The sequence below is a fragment of the Scyliorhinus torazame genome, chromosome 17 (assembly GCF_047496885.1).
Source record: "Scyliorhinus torazame isolate Kashiwa2021f chromosome 17, sScyTor2.1, whole genome shotgun sequence".
In the NCBI taxonomy this organism is placed as follows: Eukaryota; Metazoa; Chordata; class Chondrichthyes; order Carcharhiniformes; family Scyliorhinidae; genus Scyliorhinus; species Scyliorhinus torazame.
In genome coordinates, this window is record NC_092723.1 from 34,986,898 (window position 1) to 35,006,673 (window position 19,776).

The following is a 19,776-nucleotide window of genomic DNA, read 5'->3' on the forward strand; positions in this document are numbered from 1 at the left end:
CGTGCTGCTGGCCTGCCTTGGTCTGCTTTCAAAGCCAGCGATTTAGCCCTGTGCTAAACAGCCATTCCCATTTAGTTCAATCGCACCCTAAGTGTGGGTGTGTATGCCAGTCTGAATTGCACCGAAACACCCAATGCCAATCGCCCCACCAAATTAGACTTAAGTCATTTTTGGGGGAATCTTGCCCCATATTCCTTCATGCTGCACAAGAGGAGAGTCTACTCTTTTTGTTGCTTTCAATAGTGTAGTTTCCTCCACGCGTGTGGCTCAGTTGATCTTGAAATTCTGGACATAAGCAAGTTACCGAGCTACAACCTTCTTGTTCTTTTACAGCTGTCCTTCAAACTCTCTGCCCAAAGAAACCTCCTCCCACAAAACCGGTCACGCCGCCAGCTCTTAAATGCAAGGATCTTCTAATTCAGTTTATTCCATGGTATTTGTCACATTGTGTCGAGAGTTTCAGCTGCAGTTGGAAGAAAATCATTAATCTCCTGTTTCATTTCCATTTTTGGAATTTAAAAAATGTATTGGCCGAGAGTTTCAAAGGGCCACGGAGTCTGCAGCTGGTTTGGGAAGGTTCTGAAAATCACTGTCCTGGACGTTGTGCTGGCATCCTGATGCTCCTGGGACAGTTCTGAATATTCAAAGGGCGGACAGTGGGGAGGGAGTGGATAAGATACTTTCCTCCAATTAATGGCCCCTTAAGATCCTTAAACAGCTTGTTAAGTGGTCTGTCTGAAATGGAATGAAATTTTCATATTTGTTCCTGATAGTCTTGTGCACGTCAATGCAGCCATTGGGTTTGCTGCCGGGAACTGAAGAAGTTTATTTGGAGATTTATTTTGAGAAATCTGAGGGGAAAACTAATACAGACATGAGTGTCGGCCCTTGTCTAGTTATGCAAGGCCACTGTCAACTTCATTTCATCTCTCTGGCCTTCCCGGAAACTACCTGCTCTAATTGGTAAGGCAGTGGCAGCACTCAAAATGGCTGGTGCCCTCCTTTGCTGCTGGCAATAATCAGGTGGCTCCCAACTTCTAGAGGTGCACAGGGTATCTTTAATTGGGTAATGATCTCATTTTTAGTCAATTTGGCCAATTTAATTTGAAGATCACATTGTTAGCATGACACAGTTCAAACATGGGCAGAGAGCCTGCTATTCATTCTGGGTGTTGGGTTTCTGACCTTACACTGACAATCTGGTTCATTTTTACTGAGACCTGCTCTGTATTTTCAGTTTCTTCCTCAGCATTGTATGGTATAAGTATAAGTCATTTTGGCATTTAAATAGCTTTTCCAACTTCAGGTTTCATTATATGCTGTGCCTGATGTGCATCAACGACAGTTAATGTGTTGAAACTTTAATTACATACAGAAAGAAAAATGAATGATGTTGGTTCAGCAGTTTTTGGACTGCTTACACAGACTTATAGCCTTTTCAAATCCTTATTGAAATATTGCGTTAATAAACCTCATGAGACTAATGGGAATGGCCCAATTGATCTCCCCCTAGGGCTCGTGAAATACGAGCAACCCTGCTGAGAAGCGGAGGCCTAGCGGCTGGGGCTCTTGGACCTGATATATTAAAGCCGGCCAGCATTAGAGCCGGCATGATCAGTAGTCCCGACTGTATGCCACAGTGAGGCCTTTACTTTTGTTTGCCTAAATAAACCGTCATTGTTTAACCTTCGAGGGACTCCTGAAGATATTATAACTGTGATTGCTGCATCAGTGCTGACGTGTAAATAACACTTACATTTCTGGGATGAGCTCATTTGTATCTTTATTCAAAGATCCAGGCACAAAATGTGAAAATGGTGATGTGTGTGCAATTGGAATTTAAAGTGATAGGACAAGCGGAATAGCGGCCGTAATTCTCCGGCCGTTCGCTGGTGGCGGGATTCTATGGTCCCGCAGCAGTGCACCCCAGTCCATGGGTTTCCCATCGTCGTGGGTGATGTGTTGGGTGTTCTGGATCACATACAAGTCACCAACACTTGAAGTCGTGCAACACTATTTTATTAAAAGGTTATCTATTTAAACATACTTGAACTGTGGGTAAATACGATACCAGTTTTAACTAAAGACCTTTGCCTTGTCCTAACCAGTTGATGCACTCAGCACATGGTGAATGTCTGTGTTGCAGGTTGTGAGCTCTGTGCTCCTAGCTAGCTGCTACTCGAATGAGCGGGAACTCTGATGTCCCCTGTCATTATAGTGCGTGTGCTCTCACTGGCGATTGGCTGCGGTGTTGTGTATGTTGATTGGTCTCACTGTGTGTCCATCAGTGTGTGTCTGCACCATGATATACTGGTGTATATTATGACATCCCCCTTTTATATAAAAAAATGTGCCTGCGTGACAATAAATAGTGTGGTGTGAATGTTCCTGACTACGTGTGTGCGAAATATTTACTGGACTATGTACATAAAACGAAGCTATTTACATGGGAAGGTGCCTGGTGCAGAAAAAAACAGTGTGTCACACAAATAACGAGATGAACACTATATACAAACCACTTGAACGATTAAACGGAAGAACAGAACAGACCAGAGAGTCCATTAGTGCAAAGTTCACAAATTAAGTCTCTGAGGTGGGCGACGAATTCTGGTTGACCGCCTCAAGGGTCCAGCTGAGGAGCGGGCTGGACTGCATCAGAGTGAGGAGGATGCAGAGTAACCGGAATCTCTGCATGGTCCGGGTCAGGGACAACAGGAGGGGGTGGCACTGGCGGAGGATCACGTAGCGAGTGCGGGACGAGATGAAGGGCACGTCGATTACGGCGGCGAATGGAACCATCCGGTAGGCGAACAAGAAACGAGCGGGGAACCACCTGCCGAAGAACCACAGCAGTTGCAGACCAGCCACCATCCGGAAGATGGATGCGGACGTTGTCATCTGGAGCCAGAGCAGGGAGATCAGCTGCACGGGAGTCATGAGCCGCCTTGTGCTGTGCACGAGACAGTTGCATTCGTTGAAGGACCGGAACGTGGTCGAGGCATGGGACGTGAATGGACGGCACCGTCGTCCTCAGGGTGCGACCAATGAGCAGCTGGGCTGGCGACAGGCCAGTGGACAGTGGGGCCGAGCGATAGGCCAGCAGTGCGAGGTAGAAGGCGGATCCCACATCGGCAGCCTTGCAGAGGAGCCGTTTGACTATGTGGACGCCCTTCTCCGCTTTGCCATTGGATTGGGGGTACAGGGGACTGGATGCCACATGCACAAGATTGCACCTCCTGGCAAAGTTGGACCATTCCTGGCTTGCGAAGCAGGGGCCATTGTCCGACATCACAGTGAGTGGGATGCCGTGATGAGCAAAGGTGCCCTTACAGGCACAGATGACTGCAGACGATGTGATGTCGTGCAAACGTGCCACCTCCGGGTAGTTGGAAAAATGGTCTACAATCAGAACATAGTCCCTGCCCAGCGCGTGGAACAGGTCGATGCCGACCTTGGACCAAGAGGACGTGACCAACTCATGGGGCTGTAGGGTCTCACGTGGTTGGGCCGGCTGGAACCGCTGACAGGTGGGGCAGTTGAGCACTGCGTTGGCGATGTCGTCATTGATGCCGGGCCAGTACGCTGCCTCTCGGGCCTGTCGGCGGCACTTCTCCACGCCAAGATGGCCCCCGTGTAGCTGTTCCAAGACAAGCTGGCGCATGCTGTGTGGGATAACAATGCGGTCCAGCTTCAGGAGGACACCATCGACTACCGCCAGATCGTCTCTGATGTTGTAGGACTGCGGGCATTGGATCTTGAGCCACCTGTCTGTTAGGTGGCACATGACATGCTGTAGCAGGGGGTCAGCCGCAGTTTCGCGGCGAATTTGGATGAGGCGTTCATCCATGGCCGGTAGATTGGAGGCCACAAAGGCCACATGGGCGTCAACCTGGCAGACGAATTCCGCTGGGTCACACGGGGTGTTGACTGCCCTGGACAGTGCGTCGGCTATGATCAGGTCTTTGCCCGGGGTGTATACGAGCTGAAACTCGTATCGATGGAGTTCGAGCAGAATGCACTGGAGGCGAGGAGTCATGTCGTTCAAGTCTTTTTGTATTATATTGACCAGCGGGCGATGGTCGGTCTCGACGGTGAATTGGGGAAGGCCGTACACATAATCATGAAATTTGACGACACCGGTCAACAGGCCCAGGCACTCCTTTTCTATCTGCGCGTAGTGCTGTTCCGTGGGGGTCATGGCGCGTGACGTATATGCAACGGGGGCCCATGATGAGGCCTCATCGCGTTGCAGGAGCACTGCCCAATGCCAGATCGGCTGGCGTCGGTCGACAATTTGTCTCGTTCGCTGCATCAAAAAAGGCCAATACCGAGGCCGTGGTAAGTTTGGTTTTAAGTTCTCTCCATTCGCGCTTGTGGGCAGGAAGCCATTGGAAGTCTGTCATCTTCCTGACCAGGTTCCGGAGAGCTGTGGTATGAGAGGCGAGGTTAGGGATGAACTTCCCTAGGAAGTTGACCATGCCCAGAAGTAGTGCAACACAATTTTATTAAAAGGTTAACTATTTAAACATACTTGAACTGTGGGTAAATACGATACCAGCTTTAACTAAAGACCTTTGCCTTGTCCTAACCAGTTGATGCACTCAGCACATGGTGAATATCTGTGTTGCAGGTTGTGAGCTCTGTGCTCCTAGCTAGCTGCTACTCGAATGAACGGGAACTCTGATGTCCCCTGTCTTTATAGTGCGTGTGCTTTCACTGGTGATTGGCTGCGGTGTTGTGTATGTTGATTGGTCCCACGGTGTGTCCATCATTGTGTGTCTGCACCATGATATACTCGTCTTTTTTATGACAGTGGGTGCCTTCAATGGGAATTTCCATTGACAAGCGGCGGAGTAGAGAACCCCGCCACCAGCGAATGGCGAGCCAAATTCTCCGTCCTTGCTAGCAACGGTGGTGGGGCAGGCTCGCAACAGAGAATCCCGGCCCATCATCGAATGGGTTAAAAAAAAATCATGCCACACTTAGAAAGACTGAACGGGCATTTCTCAAACACTGGAAACCACAAAAGAACAAACTTCGCGGTGGCACTTTTATTTTCCTCAATGCGCCTGCATGGTACCCAACACCTTGAGAACCAATTACTGGATCTTAATTTCAGTCTCAGTCGACAAAGTTGGGAATGGAAAAAATGTGCGAGGTGTCAAAATGGGAGGTGTTCCCACATTATTTAAATGCTAACCAAGTTCCTTGTAGTTTCAAGTGGGAGCTTCCCCTTTTGCACAATGCCAGAAGTATGCAACAACAATTGCGACTGAGACCTGGGGGAACAGATTTCTTTCCTTTAATGCCTCATTTGTAATAACCTGGAAACATGCACTAAGAGCTGTTCTCGTGAGGCAAATTGGAGCCCATGTCGTTCAAGGAACTTACATAATTAGCCAAGAACACCGATGACCTTAGATTCCAGCTACTTAAGGCTGCCAGTCAGAACAGGATAGAATTGATCTTTCCCAGAATCCAATTGCTTCTAATTGTGCCAATCTTGTGACAGGGGTAACTCATTACTGGCAGTACTAATGCCTGGAGGGAGTTCATTAAAAGGTAATGTTACCGGCGACTCAAAATTCCAAGTTATTTTTGTAACTACTTTTTAATTCAGAGTAGGAACACATATTTTGCAGATTTTGTTATATAATCATTTTATTTTTGAATGCACAAGGCCAGTTTGTCTTGCAGCTATAATGGTATTATCATGTTACTGAGCTTAATTGTTACTAATAATTTTATTTAGTGAAAATATTTTTTTTAAAATTAAAATACAAGATCAATGGTTCTGAGAGATGTGCTAATTGCTGAACTGTAAGCTTCTTTTCAATCCAAAATGGTGGTTTTCAGTGGGCCTTTTTAAGCAAGAGTCCCAATAGTCTCCTTAACCCTTTGCAAACCTTCAGAGCCTTGTATGTGATTTCAGTGAATCTATTCATGAAGCTTGATCAACATCTGATGAAGCAATTGCTCCAGCAGGTTTTTTGCGTTGATATACAAATGGCTTTGAAGCTTGCCAATCCACTAAATGTCAAATGGAATTATTTTTCTTCACCTAAGTGGAGTCATATGGAGCTAGTATTTGTATAAATCAACACATTGCCAAAACTAAACAGATAGGCAATAATTTATTATTTGGTGCGTCAAGAATATTTTCTCATTTCATAGGTTTTTGTTCAATTAACAACTATATTCTTATCGATGTAAATCATTCCAGATCCAATTGCCAAAAAATAAGAGATTGTCACCGTCCTGTAAATTTTCAGCTAGTTGCTTAGTTCTGATAGATAATGACCTAAATATTTACTGAATGTACTTTTGACTTGCTTTTCTACAGTAGTCAAAATCCTTCAAGTATTTTGATGCAAAACTGAGCCAAGTCTCGAAATTGTGGATATTTATAGATTTTTAAATGTTAAAACTAGCAAATCTCCTGTATTGTGCTGATCGCATTGAATAAACCAGTTGATCTTCCATTGCATAGAAACCAAAACTAAATGTCATCCTATGGTCAACTGGGGTTGGAGGGAAGGAAGGAGGAAATGGACAAAGGAGGTTAAAAATAAGGGAAGTGAAAGGAAAAGGGGTGGAACTAAAGTGGAGAGGAACACTGCAGATGAAATTTCATTCATCGAGAATTTTAAAATATTACATGTATATCAGTGCATACATACTGGTAGAAATTATGATGATGAGAGTGAAAGATATCTACTGTTATCCGTTTACTCAGATTTAGTTTATCAAGTCACGAGAGCTGCAATCGCTAAAATACTCTTCCATAACTTTGAGATTATTACTGCCGTGTCTGCTATTTTGGATGCCAATATGTTTATTTTTAACGCCTTCACTAAAATAGCCGAGGAATAACATTATCACGTGAAGCATTCACCCAATAATAATGAAAACTAGTTTATAGGCTCACATTCACAAACCAGTAGAATATAAGTCAGAAGAAGTAACCTGGAATTGTGTAGTGATATAGTCTGACCACGCTTGGAGCATTGTATCCAGTCTTGACATGACAAAATACAAAAAGCACACTCAAGCTCTGATGGCAATACCGAGAAGACCCTGGAGGCTAATCCACAGCATCCGCCTACAGGGCTATGATGGAAGAATGGGGAAGCGGAGGTCTTTCAGCTTTGGAATGAGGAACTTAGAAAAATATGCAAGATAATATTATTTCAAGGTGAGTCATGGCAGTAAGACCTATGAGCAGGGTCCCAATTGGCAAAATGAAATTTAGGCCCGATGTTGAGTAGAATTTCTGCAAAGAGTGATCAATACTTGGGACAGGCTTCATGATTCATGGAAGCAAAAGCTTCTGAATAATTATATAACTGCTGTAGGGTTTTATTTGAGAGAATGGAATGGTTAAAAGCGTGTTTTTGAAATCCTATTCCTGCTGTCTTTTGTATCCTATTCCATAATTTGGGATATTCACAGCCAGCTCATTAGGAAACTAGTAGAAATGGAATGCTTAAAAACAAGCTATTTTGATCTTGTTCTTTACTGTTGATGTACTCATCCAGTTCATCTCTGCCATTCTGCAGTGGAATTCCCATTTCTCTTTAGTTGCATTGGCAATTTAAATATATTCTCAAAATTCAGATCTACAGGCCACAAACTGTCAGGCAATCTGTTCTAGTCACTTTTTCCATTGCCTCCTTCTGTTCCAAAATCTGGCTAGCAGTGATCCTTTTAACATTTGGCATTCTGCAGCATATTAATTGTTCAAGTCATAGCAATTTACTCATGTTCATCAATGTAGCATCTTCATTTAATTTATGCAACCCATTATTGTCTGTTAAATTATAAATTGCGTGCGTCCCTCAGCAGGCAATTCATCAAGATATCCGGAGCGGTGCCTTTAAACTATTGCACCAACAACACGGGGTTCATCCTTCATGTTTATTTCCCCCAACACCTCCTTGACAACTTGTGCTATGGTGCTGTGCTGCAAGTGAGTGAAGGAAAATTCAAATTGTTGCACGGTGAATGCGAATTATAACACAATATGGATAAACAACTCCTGGGCATTAAAAATGGGTCGATTTCCAAGACTAGAATCAGTAGGATCGGCTTACCTCATAAACATTGAACTGACTTTGTCCTCTGGCAAGTTCTCGATAGCTCGTTGTGAATTCTCCAATGAAGTCATGGCTGAAATCACAAAGACGACATTGTCAGTTGCATTCCCTGAAGAACAGTTCCATCCGATCAGTGGACAACATTAATGCGAACAAATGAAAACTTACTTTACAAAAGTTCAGCTTGACATTTATTTAATAATAGCCAATGAGGACAAGTATGATCTTCAAACACAATTTGATGAATCTGAATAGAAAAAGTCAATATATGACACATCAGCTGTTCAATCACACGCTTCTTACATCTTGATCGGATCATTTTCATGCAATCCTTTTCTCTCTGTTGATTATTTTATTTATATCAATGCATTAGTAATTAAATTAAAGGGCATCATAGTGACAAACTTTGTTGGAGCAATGCACATATGCAGGTTGGTCAGTGGAATAAATGATGAACATTAATATTCCAAGAAGGAAATTTTGCTGAACTGCAGTATCAATTGACATGATTAAAAATGTACTGCAATGTTTGTACAAGTTTAATTATACCAACTGAAAACACCCTGGATTTACTTGCTCAGCCCTGTGATATCACGGAGCAGAATTTTCTGCAGTCAGTAAGTGAACAGCAGCCGCCATGAGCTGGACTCGCCCCTGCCTCTTTAATTTTCATGAAACTTTACTTTGGAGGTTGTACTAAGTGGGAGATAGAAATGTTACACCCCTCCTCCCCTCCCCCCCCCCCACCCCCACTCCCTACCCATGGCATCGATAACCTTGGTGACCATGGAAGTAACTGTGCATCTCCCAAGTCATTCATTGAAGATTGTTGAAATGCAGCACAGAGTCTGAACTAGAAAATGTAAATTTAGAATAGTAAAATCAAAGTCAGATTTACACTGAGCCATCCCACTTTAAGACAGGGATGATTGGCGTTTCCCAATCACTTGTAGCAACAGGTATGATGACTCCTGTCCTTACTAATCCATCTAGTTCTTCTTCAGCTTTCGGCTTGATAGCGTACGGTATGGTTCTAGCTTTGAGACATTTGGGTGTGCTGTCTGGCTTGATTTTTGGGTGTATTTCAACTCCAGTCAGAACGATTAGTGAATCTTCGAACACCTTCTCGTACTTCTTCAGAGGTTGTTGCAAGTTTCTCTTTGGATCCACTAACTGATGGACTGTTTCACAATTAAGCCTAATCTTAGTCAACCATTCTCTGGCAAATAGAGCAGAAAGGTTTCCAAGGGTAATGTGAAAAGGCAACTTCACTGTCTGCCCATTTGCTTTAACTGTCACCGTAATGCATCCTTTTAACGGTACAACCTCTTCGGTGTACATCCATAGGATCACAATTGACGGTTTCAAAAGCAGATGCTTCAGCTTTTGACAATTAATTGCCTCTGGTATTTATAAGCTGCGCCTGTATCCACGTCCAGTTTAATTTCATGACCTTCACGTTTTGGATGTGCCCAAAAACATTGATGATCGTCCTTTGTGGACGAAAACCTAGCTTCACCTTTTGTGTTAGCTACTTGATGTCGGCTCTGCTGAAAGATGCTCCAGACTTAGAGATAAGTTTAACGTATATATTGGACGATTAACAATGCTCTTAAATGAGTTCGACACTCTATTAATCTGCCTTTAGTAACTATACAAGCTTGCTCTCGACCATGTGCTGGGGTGTGATGTTGTTGATAATCAACCCTGTCCTGCTCTCTTGGTTTCTGCCGGTGGAAGAGGCATGTGCCTTGTCCTTTTTATTTGGGTTGTGTAGTGCCCCCTTGTGGTAATGCCACCTCTGGGTGTGCTGATTACCCATTGGTTGTGTCCTGTTCTAATGACCCATTGGTAGCGTGTCTGCATGTCATGACATATCTGGTGCTCCCTCTAGTGGTTACTTAGTTGCAGTGTATTTACATTAACCCCTTGTGTATATACAGTGATGCATATCACTACACAGCTCTTTCTGTAGCTTGTCCTCATTGCCTTTTGAATGATCTGGAGCTTCATCCAGGGCTAGGATGGTAAGGGGCTCAGTGCCTACGGGTCCAACAGACCACCCCCCGGATTGTGTGCACCCATACCAGGAGCCAATCCAGCTGCTGCCCGTTGCTCCCACTGAACACCCCTAGGGCAGAGCCTTGTCCATGGTAATATGGTGGAGGGCACTTTAACTCTCTCTGACCATGGTGGCCTCTGGCTGTACAGCTGAAGGCTATTACTAAGGAATTGGCAATGTTAGATACACGAGCACTTCGCAATTCTCAAGTGGTAGAAATGCCATGTCGCAGGCATGTGTTATTGCCTAGCGTCCCAAGTGTCTAGTGGGACCTGGACACTTTGCCAAACCCTGGAGGCATCACCACACAGAGGCAGCAGCTAACAATAAAACACCCAAGAGCTGGGCGTCAGCACAGGGGATATCCCCGCAACCAGTGTGAGGATCAAGGAGGGAACTTGAGCCGGTCCAAGTAATGTTCCCGGTAGGGATCTGGTATCTGGGATCCGGTGCCCCTGCGGTGGCCATTGGTACATGTGTGGGGTGGGGTTCTTCTAGCACAATCAGTCCGTTGGATTGCACCCTGAGAGAAGGCAGGAAATATAAGGGTGGGGGAGGCTTGAGGGACTCGAGGTTCCAGGAGTGGGAGCGGTAAACGATTGTCTCTCATTCTCTCCATTACTTCTAGATATCACATTATGGATGGTATTGAGGACGCGCAACAGCAGCCCTCATATTGCTGGTGGCAAGCCAGGCGACCTGACGGCAGAGATGGCAGCAGCGTCAATGGAAGCTCAAGGCAACAGCCCATGTGCAGGCACCTACCCCACACTCTTGAGGACCCAGCATGAGCCCAGAGGGGGAGGCCAGTGACACCCCAAGGTGTACAGGCATTGCTGGTCTTTCCAGGAGATGTCAGGCAGCATGTGTCACAGGAGGCCCACCTGAGATTGGACATGCTCCACAGCGCCTTAGCAATGTCCACCTGGCACATGCTCTGGAGCGCCTCGGCAATGTCCATCTAAGGCTGGGATATGCAGCCAAGGTCCTCAGCCATGACCTTCACCAACTGAGCAACACCTTGGACACAACCACTCATGCTGCTGCTGATGTGCTCCAGGTTTTCCACTGCAGTCGCCACCCTCGCAGTGTTGGCCTCGGTCCAACGCATTGCCGGGGCTACATCCTGCGCCCTTTAGGATTTCTCCAATCGGCTATGAACCCGCTGGAGTGTCGCTGACATCCTCTCCTGAATCATACGCCCACACCCTAGCATCTGCATGAGCTCTGCGACAACCTGGTCTGGAGGCTTGGCATTGACTGGGACCCAGTTGGGTCTTGTAATCCAGCAGACCTCCAACTGCTGTTCGCACTGGATGTTCCTGCCTCCACCTGATGGGCATCAGCAACTGTGTGGAACTCACCAGATTGTGCCCCAGAGGTCGGTCTACTACGTTTTGCCCATCGATGTGTGTGTCTCTGCGCTGGTGGAGGGTGGGAAAGATAACTATGATTCCTCAATGGAGGCATACTTGGAGCTCTTGGAAGGTGGGGGTGGTGCCAGCTGGATTGGCCTGCACCATCAGATCGAGATCCGGCTGGAGAATGGATATGTGGTCAGCGGGAGGGAAGGATTGCTACGTCTGGCATGACTATCTCATGTGAGACAGGTCATCTGGGTAGGGGCCGGTGGATCTTCACCTGTGCAGTGCAGGTCAACCTCAATATTGGTGACCGGGTTGTCCTCAATCACCCCCATGATTCCAGTGCCCTTTCCTCGTAGAGGGTGAGGACTCTGATGTCTTGTATCCCGCTGCTCGTTTGGGCTTTTTCCCATCTATAGTGTGGCAAAATCTCCTGAGGGGACAAAGAGAGGGCATTGTGAGCTGCATGCTTCATGCATCACGTGGGGGACAAGCATGGACACCACCACTTGGCATGGGCGGGGCATGCTGGTGGGTGCCAGGGGGTGCGCTGAGGCACAGGCGTGGTATTGTGCTAGGCGACATGTGTGGGGGGTGGGAAGGGGGGTGGAAAGGGTGGGTGCACTGCAAACAGACGGTTTATAGTGGAGGGGGTGATCCAGGTGTGGCAGGCAGGACCGGTGCCGGGGTCAGATGCCAACTCACCCGTGCGGCCCGGTGGAGATAGTTGAGCTTCTTCTGGCCCTGGGTGCCAGTCCTCCTGGTAACTCTCCCTGCGCTGTTGGATGCTGCCACTGCCTCCCAGGCTGACATGTGGCTGACCCACCGACACCGTCGGAAGGAACATAGACATAGAACATACAGTGCAGAAGGAGGCCATTCGGCCCATTGAGTCTGCACCAATCCACTTAAGCCTTCACTTCCACCCTATCCCTGTAACCCAATAACTCCTCCTAACTTTTTGGACACTAAGGGTGATTTAGCACGGCCAATCCACCTAACCTGCACGTCTTTGGACTGTGGGAGGAAACCGGAGGAAACCCACGCAGACACGGGAAGAACATGCAGACTCCGCACAGTGACCCAGTGGGGAATCGAACCTGGGACCCTGATGCTGTGAAGCTACAGTGCTAGCCACTTGTGCTACCGTGCTGCCCATGTGAACAGGCCGTCCAGTGATGGCTGCACGATATCCATCAACCTGTGTCGGTGGACGTCTCTGAAACGTAGTGCGTGTCTCCTTGGTGACGTGGCTGTGTGCTTGTGAGGTTTGCTCAGAGGAAGAGGTTTAAGAGCCGCTGCCTCTTGTTAGCGTGGCACCGCCTGGGTGAATCAGCCGGCGGGATAGCCGTTTCCACCGTGAAGCCTGCAGAGCATCGTTATCGGATCTAATTAACATTAGATACCGGTCAAGGTTTCACCGGGTCGGTCGTCAAGAAGCAACCAGCAATTCGCGCTCACTACTGCACTTAGTGCTTCTCCCATTAGAACTAGCCCACAATATCTAATAGTTCTTTTTTGTTTCCAGACTTTATAAACTGTAAAATGGTTTCACCTTCTCCCTGACTATGGCGGTGGAATCAGAACCTTTCTGAAATCATCTAACGGTTTAGGAGAGAAATGACCCTCTGAGATTTTCATGAACTCACTGAAGGACTTGTCTCCTGGATTCTGTAGCAGCATCAGCATTTTACAGAGACTGAGCTGAGAAATGTTGCTACCTTCAGGTCCTCTGGTGTCTGATTAGCTGTTCAAAACTATTGGAATCTTTCATCATATGAATTCTCATCTTCACCAAATGTGTCCATTGGGTCCACTTTTCCCACGATTTTTGGATCCCTGCTCCCACGAACTATACCTTCCCCTTCCAACCAGGTTGGAAAGTATGGCACAAACAGTCCCTTGAACAAGCAACTAGGACGTCTCAACACTTTTTGCCCAAGTATTTTGAGTTTTCTACCCAAGTAGTGGCCTGTGCAGAGTAGGCAAACTTCAAAATCCCCGTCCCACAATCCGTGTAGCTTCGCCACATACGTGGTTGTTGCAGACCAGACCCCCCTCATTTCCCTGCAGGTAAGTCCTCCCCGACTTTGGTCTTTTTACTCATATCTACTGTTGAAAATGTTTATTAAACCTTCACAATGGCTGCAGTGTTTCACCCGAGGTCTGTGAGTGTGAGACCGGTCCAGAGAATCTTCTATTGCTCCTGATGCTGTCTCACAATTAGTCGATGAAAATCTTCTTTCCAGTGATTTTTATTCCTCTATCCTCATCGCCAGTTTTCTCTCCTGTTACATTTCTTTGCTGCTGCAAAGAGAATAGGTATGGTGCGCCTGCACTCTGATTCTTGTAAAACACGATGAGAGGCTTATTAAGAGTGTTGCTCAGTACAATCAAGATGGTGATCCGCTCAAAGCCCGTGCAAACGCTCTGCTGACATCACAACACGTGACGCAATTTTTCAGTGCCAGTGTTTGCCAATAATTAAGACAGATCACACCATTAGAAAGGACCTGAGAATGAAATGGATAAGTCCGAACTTTGTGACGTATTGGGTTTGTCTCTAACATGCAAGTACATGTTTCTTTAATGCATTTCAAAGGTGAGGCAGACAACAAGAAACTCGTATTGGGAATCTCAGAATAGTGACACATATGGGACACGTTTGAACATGCATCTGCCCTAGCCTGAAGATGTTGTGTGATTGCGCATGAATAATGGTGAGTGTTGTTAGCCTTGCTGTTATTTTAGCAGTATATTCGGACCCCAGGTTTATCACGCTTCAGCTATAAAGACGCTCCAGAAGATTCCATCATGTGGGAATTGACGTATCTGTCAATCATCTTTACATGTGTGTCAATTAAAATTATTTAAAAATATCAGTGAAAAATGAAGAAATATATTTCTATTTAACTCCAAGTAAATGCTAATCTGGAGTATAATAAATTAATGTATCATTTTGGCATGTTCTGAGAACTGTTCTCTTTCTGATAATCTCATCTGCTCAACATCCAATATATATTTTTAACACCATTAACCCTCCCAAGTCTGGTTATCCATCCAGATCTGAACATTACTCTTCAAATTATTGATAGATAATAAGATCCTGGGCTTCACACTATGCACAGTTCAAAGGATAAGGCAAATTATCCTGAAATAAATTCTAATTTGATGTGGCTGCTCAAGTTCTGTACAATAAGCACCATAAAATATTGAGAGCTAAATACTAATACATGCCACTGGCCCCAAATTACTTCCCGTTTCATGCCTCCCCACTCACAAATGATCAGCACATGGAATTTACTACTGAGCCATTGCAAGACTGCACATACCTCTGAATGACAAAACACTTCCAGGGTAGAAGTGGGGAAACTTCTGTACTTAGCCAAGCAGATACTAAAGTAGTTCATGTCCAAATGCAGCAAGACCTTGATACTATCCAGGTTTGGGCTGATAACTGGCAAGTAACATTGGTGGCACGCAAGTGCCAGGCAATGACGTCTCCAACCAGACAGGATCTAACCATCGTTCCTTGATATTCAATGGCATTACCATTGCTGAATCCTCCAACATCAACAGCAATATTGACCAGAAACTGAACATGAATTGCCCTCTAAATACTGTGGCTGCAAGAGCAGGTCAGAGGTTCAGCATCCTGCATTGAGGAACTCACCTCCCCACTCCCCAAAGTCTGTCCATCATCTAAAACGCACAACTCAGGTATCTGATGGAACATTTGCCTGGATAAGTGCAGCTCCAACAACAGTCAAGAAGCTCCATAACATCCTGGAAAAGCAGCCCGCTTAATTTGGTACCCCTTCCACAAAGAGTACAAAAGTAAGCCTGCAGGAAACATAAAAACTGACTATAAAAGTTTCTATAGGTACGTGAAGCGAAAAAGATGGGTGAAAACAAATATCGGTCCCTTACAGTCAGAGACAGAGGAATGTATATTAGGGATAAAGAAATGGCTCATCACCTAAATACATACTTTGGTTCTGTCTTCACAAATGAGGACACAAATAAGAGACCAAAAATGTTGGGGAATGCAGGGTTTAGTGAGAGGGAGGAACTGAAGGTGATCGATATCATGAGAGAAATGGTGTTGGGGAAATTGAAGGCTGATAAGTCTCCAGGGTCTGATAATCTACATCTCAGGCAACTGCGAGGTGATGCATTTTGGTAGATCCAATTTAGGTAAAATAAATGGCAGAACCATCAGGAGCATAGAGACACAGAGAGACCTGGGCGTGCAGGTCCACAGATCCTTAAAAGTGGCTGTACAGGTGGATGATGTGTTGGGTGTTCTGGATCACATACAGGTCACCAACACTTGAAATAGTGCAACACTATTTTATAGAATCAATAACTGTTTAAACTTACTTAGACTGTGGGTTAATATGATACTAGCTTTAACTATAGACCTTTGCCTTGTCCTAATCAGTCGATGTACTCAGCACATGGTGAATGTCTGTGTTGCAGGCTGTGAGCTCTGTCCTCCTAGCTAGCTGCTACTCGAATGAGCGGGAACTCTGATGTCCCCTGTCTTTATAGTGCGTGTGCTCTCACTGGTGATTGGCTGCAGTGTTGTGTGTGTTGATTTGCCTCACTGTGTGTCCATCAGTGTGTGTCTGCACCATGATATACTGGTGTATATTATGACATCCCCCTTTTATAAAAAATGTAACTGCATGGCAATAAATAGTGTATGCCGAATGTTCCTGACTATGTGTGTGCAAAATATTTACAGGACTATGAACATAAAAACTAAGCTATTTACATGGGAAGGTGCCTGGTGCAAAAAAACTGTGTGTCACAAGAATAACGAGATGAACACTATATACAAACCACTTGAACGATTAAACGGAAGAACAGAACAAATCAGAAAGTCCATAAGTCCACAAAGTTCACAAATTAAGTCTCTGAGGTGGGCGACGAATTCTGATTGACCGCCGCAAGGGTGGGTCGGGAGCCGCCGGCTGAGGAGCGGGCTGGACTGCGTCAGAGTGAGTAGAATGCAGAGTGACCGGAATCTCTGCATAGTCCAGGTCAGGGTCAACAGGAGGGTGCGGCAATGGTGGAGGATCATGTAGGGAGCGCGGAACGAGACAAAGGGCACGTCGATTGCGGCGCAGAATGGAGCCATCCGGGAGACGAACCAGGAACTAGCGGGGAGCCACCTGCTGAAGAACAACAGCAGTTGTAGACCAGCCACCATCCGGACGATGGATGCGGACGTTGTCATCTGGAGCCAGAGCAGGGAGATCAGCTGCACAGGAGTCATGAGCCTCCTTGTGCTGTGCACGAGACAGTTGCATTCGTTGAAGGACCGGAATGTGGTCGAGGTCTGGGACGTGAATGGACGGCACCGTCGTCCTCAGGGTGCAACCCATGAGCAGCTGGGCTGGCGACAGGCCAGTGGACAGTGGGGCCGAGCGATAGGCCAGCAGGGCGATGTAGAAATCGGACCCAGCATCGGCAGCCTTGCAGAGGAGCCGTTTGACTATGTGGACGCCCCTTTCCGCTTTGCCATTGGATTGGGGTTACAGGGGTCTGGATGTCACATGCACAAAGTTGTACCTCCTGGCAAAGTTGGACCATTCCTGGCTTGCGAAACAGGGGCCATTGTCCAACATCACAGTGAGTGGGATGCCGTGTCGAGCAAAGGTGTCCTCACAGGCACGGATGACTGCAGACGATGTGATGTCGTGTAAATGTGCCACCTCCGGGTAGTTTGAAAAATAGTCTACAATCAGGACACAGTCCCTGCCCAGCCCAGGGAACAGGTCGATACCGACCTTGGACCAAGGTGACGTGACCAACTCATGGGGCTATAGGGTCTCACGTGGTTGGGCCGGCTGGAAGCGCTGACAAGTGGGGCAGTTGAGCACTGTGTTGGCGATGTCGTCATTAATGCCGGGCCAATACACTGCCTCTCGGGCCCGTCGGCGGCACTTCTCCACGCCAAGATGGCCCTCGTGTAGCTGTTCCAAGACGAGCTGGCGCATGCTGTGCGGGATGACAATGCGGTCCAGTTTCAGGAGAACACCATCGACTACCGCCAGATGATCTCTGATGTTGTAGAACTGCGGGCATTGGCCCTTGAGCCACCCGTCTGTTAGGTGGCGCATGACACGCTGTATCAAAGGGTCAGCCGCAGTTTCGCGGCGAATTTGGACGAAGCATTCATCCAAGGCAGGTAGATTGGGGGCCATGAAAGTCACATGGGCGTCAACCTGGCAGAAGAATCCCGCTGGGTCTCACAGAGTGTTGACTGCCCTGGAGAGAGCGTCGGCGATGATTAGGTCTTTGCCCGGGGTGTATACCAGCTGGAAGTCGTATCGCCAGAGCTTGAGCAGAATACACTGGAGGCGAGGCGTCATGTCGTCAAGTCTTTCTGTATTACATTGACCAGCGGACGATGGTCGGTTTCGACGGTGAATTGAGGAAGGCCGTATACATAATCATGAAACTTGATGACACCGGTCAAAAGGCCCAGGCACTCCTTTTCTATCTGCGCGTAGCGCTGTTCCGTGAGGGTCATGGCGCGTGATGCATATGCAACGGAGGCCCATGATGAGGCCTTATCGCATTGCAGGAGCACTGCCCCAATGCCAGATTGGATGGCATTGGTCAAAATTTTTTGTCTCTTTCGCTGGATCAAAAAAAGCTAAGACCGGGGCCGTGGTGAGTTTGGTTTTGAGTTCTCTCCATTCGCGCTCGTGGGCAGGAAGCCATTGGAAGTCTGTCATCTTCCTGACCAGGTTCCCGAGAGCCGTGGTATGAGAGGCGAGGTTAGGGATGAGCTTCCCTAGGAAGTTGACCATGCCCAGAAATCGGAGGACCGCCTTCTTGTCCTCTGGCATTTTCATGGCTGTGATAGCAGCCACCTTGTCCGCATCCGGCCGCACACCCAACCGGGAGATGTGGTCCCCTAGGAACTTGAGTTCCGTCTGGCCGAAGGAGCATTTGGCCCTGCTCCCTATGCATTTGAACACGCGCTGGAGGCGACTGACATGCTCCTGCGGGGTGGTGGACCAAATGATTATGTCGTCGACATAAACGCGAACACCTTCAATGCCTCCCATCATTTGTTCCATGATCCTGTGGAACACTTCTGAAGCCGATATGATCCCAAACGGCATCCTGTTGTAACAATATCTGCCAAAGGGGGTGTTAAAGGTACACAGTTTCCTGCTGGATTTGTCGAGCTGTATTTGCCAAAATCCTTTCGAGGCGTCAAGTTTGGTGAAGAGCTTGGCCCGAGCCATCTCGCATGTGATCTCTTCGCGCTTGGGAATTGGATAATGCTCCCTCTTGATATTGCGATTCAGATCCTTGGGATCAATGCAAATTCTCAGCTCGCCGGAAGGCTTTTTTACGCACAGCATGGAACTGACCCAGTCGGTTGGTTCCGTAACTCTGGAGATCACTCCTCGGTCTTGGAGGTCCTGCAGCTGCTGCTTGAGGCGGTCCTTGAGGGGTGCTGGGGCTCTGCGAGGTGCATGCACCACAGGCGTGGCGTTCTGTTTGAGTAGGATCTTGTGAGTATATGGGAACGTGCCCATGCCTTCGAAGACGTTGCGGTGCTGGTCGATGATGGACTTGAGTTGCGCCCTGAAGTCAGCGTCCTGGACGGCGGGCATATCATCATGAGAGAGAGAGTGAACTCTTTGAATGAGGTTCAACAGCTTGCACGCCTGTGCACCAAGCAGGGAGTCCTTCGAGGAGCCCATGATCTCGAAAGGAAGAATGGCTTTCCGTGACTTCTGCGTCACTTCAAGTTAGCACGAGCCGGTAGTAAGAATGATGTTGCCATTGTAGTCCAATAGCTGGCAGGCCAATGGAAGGATGGCTGGTTTGATACGAAGGCTTTGGAAAGCAGACCACGCCATGAGATTGGCAGAGGCACCAGTGTCCAGGCGGAATGGTATTTGGGACCGGTTGACCGTCAGGGTGGCACACCACTCATCGTCTGGATTGATGCTGTATACTGACAGCGGCTGGTGTCTTTGCTTTGGGGACAGCCTGTTTTTCGTTACGACACCGACTCGAAAAGGCACCTTCGGGTCCTCGGTGTCACTGCTTTGCGGGAGTTCCGCATCGGACTCAGTGACCGTGGGTTGAATTGCCCGAACATCCTGTGAGGCTGGCTGAAGCGATATGAGTTGGCAGGCTGAGCTGCTCGACAGCAGGCAGCATAGTGGCCAAATATTCCACATTGTAGACATTGTCGCGATTTTGCGGGGCATTG

At 47.2% G+C, this 19,776-nt stretch overlaps 1 protein-coding gene across 2 annotated transcripts in view; it reads right to left on the bottom strand.

Annotated features, from left to right (window-relative positions):
- The window catches only part of LOC140393827 (copine-8-like), an 873,667-nt gene that overhangs the window by 270,841 nt on the left and 583,050 nt on the right, over positions 1-19,776 (bottom strand). For both annotated transcript variants that reach the window (XM_072480322.1, XM_072480321.1), the window contains exon 11: positions 8,094-8,169. In XM_072480322.1, the coding sequence (XP_072336423.1) occupies positions 8,094-8,169 (76 nt within the window). The remainder of the gene's footprint in view (positions 1-8,093; positions 8,170-19,776) is intronic.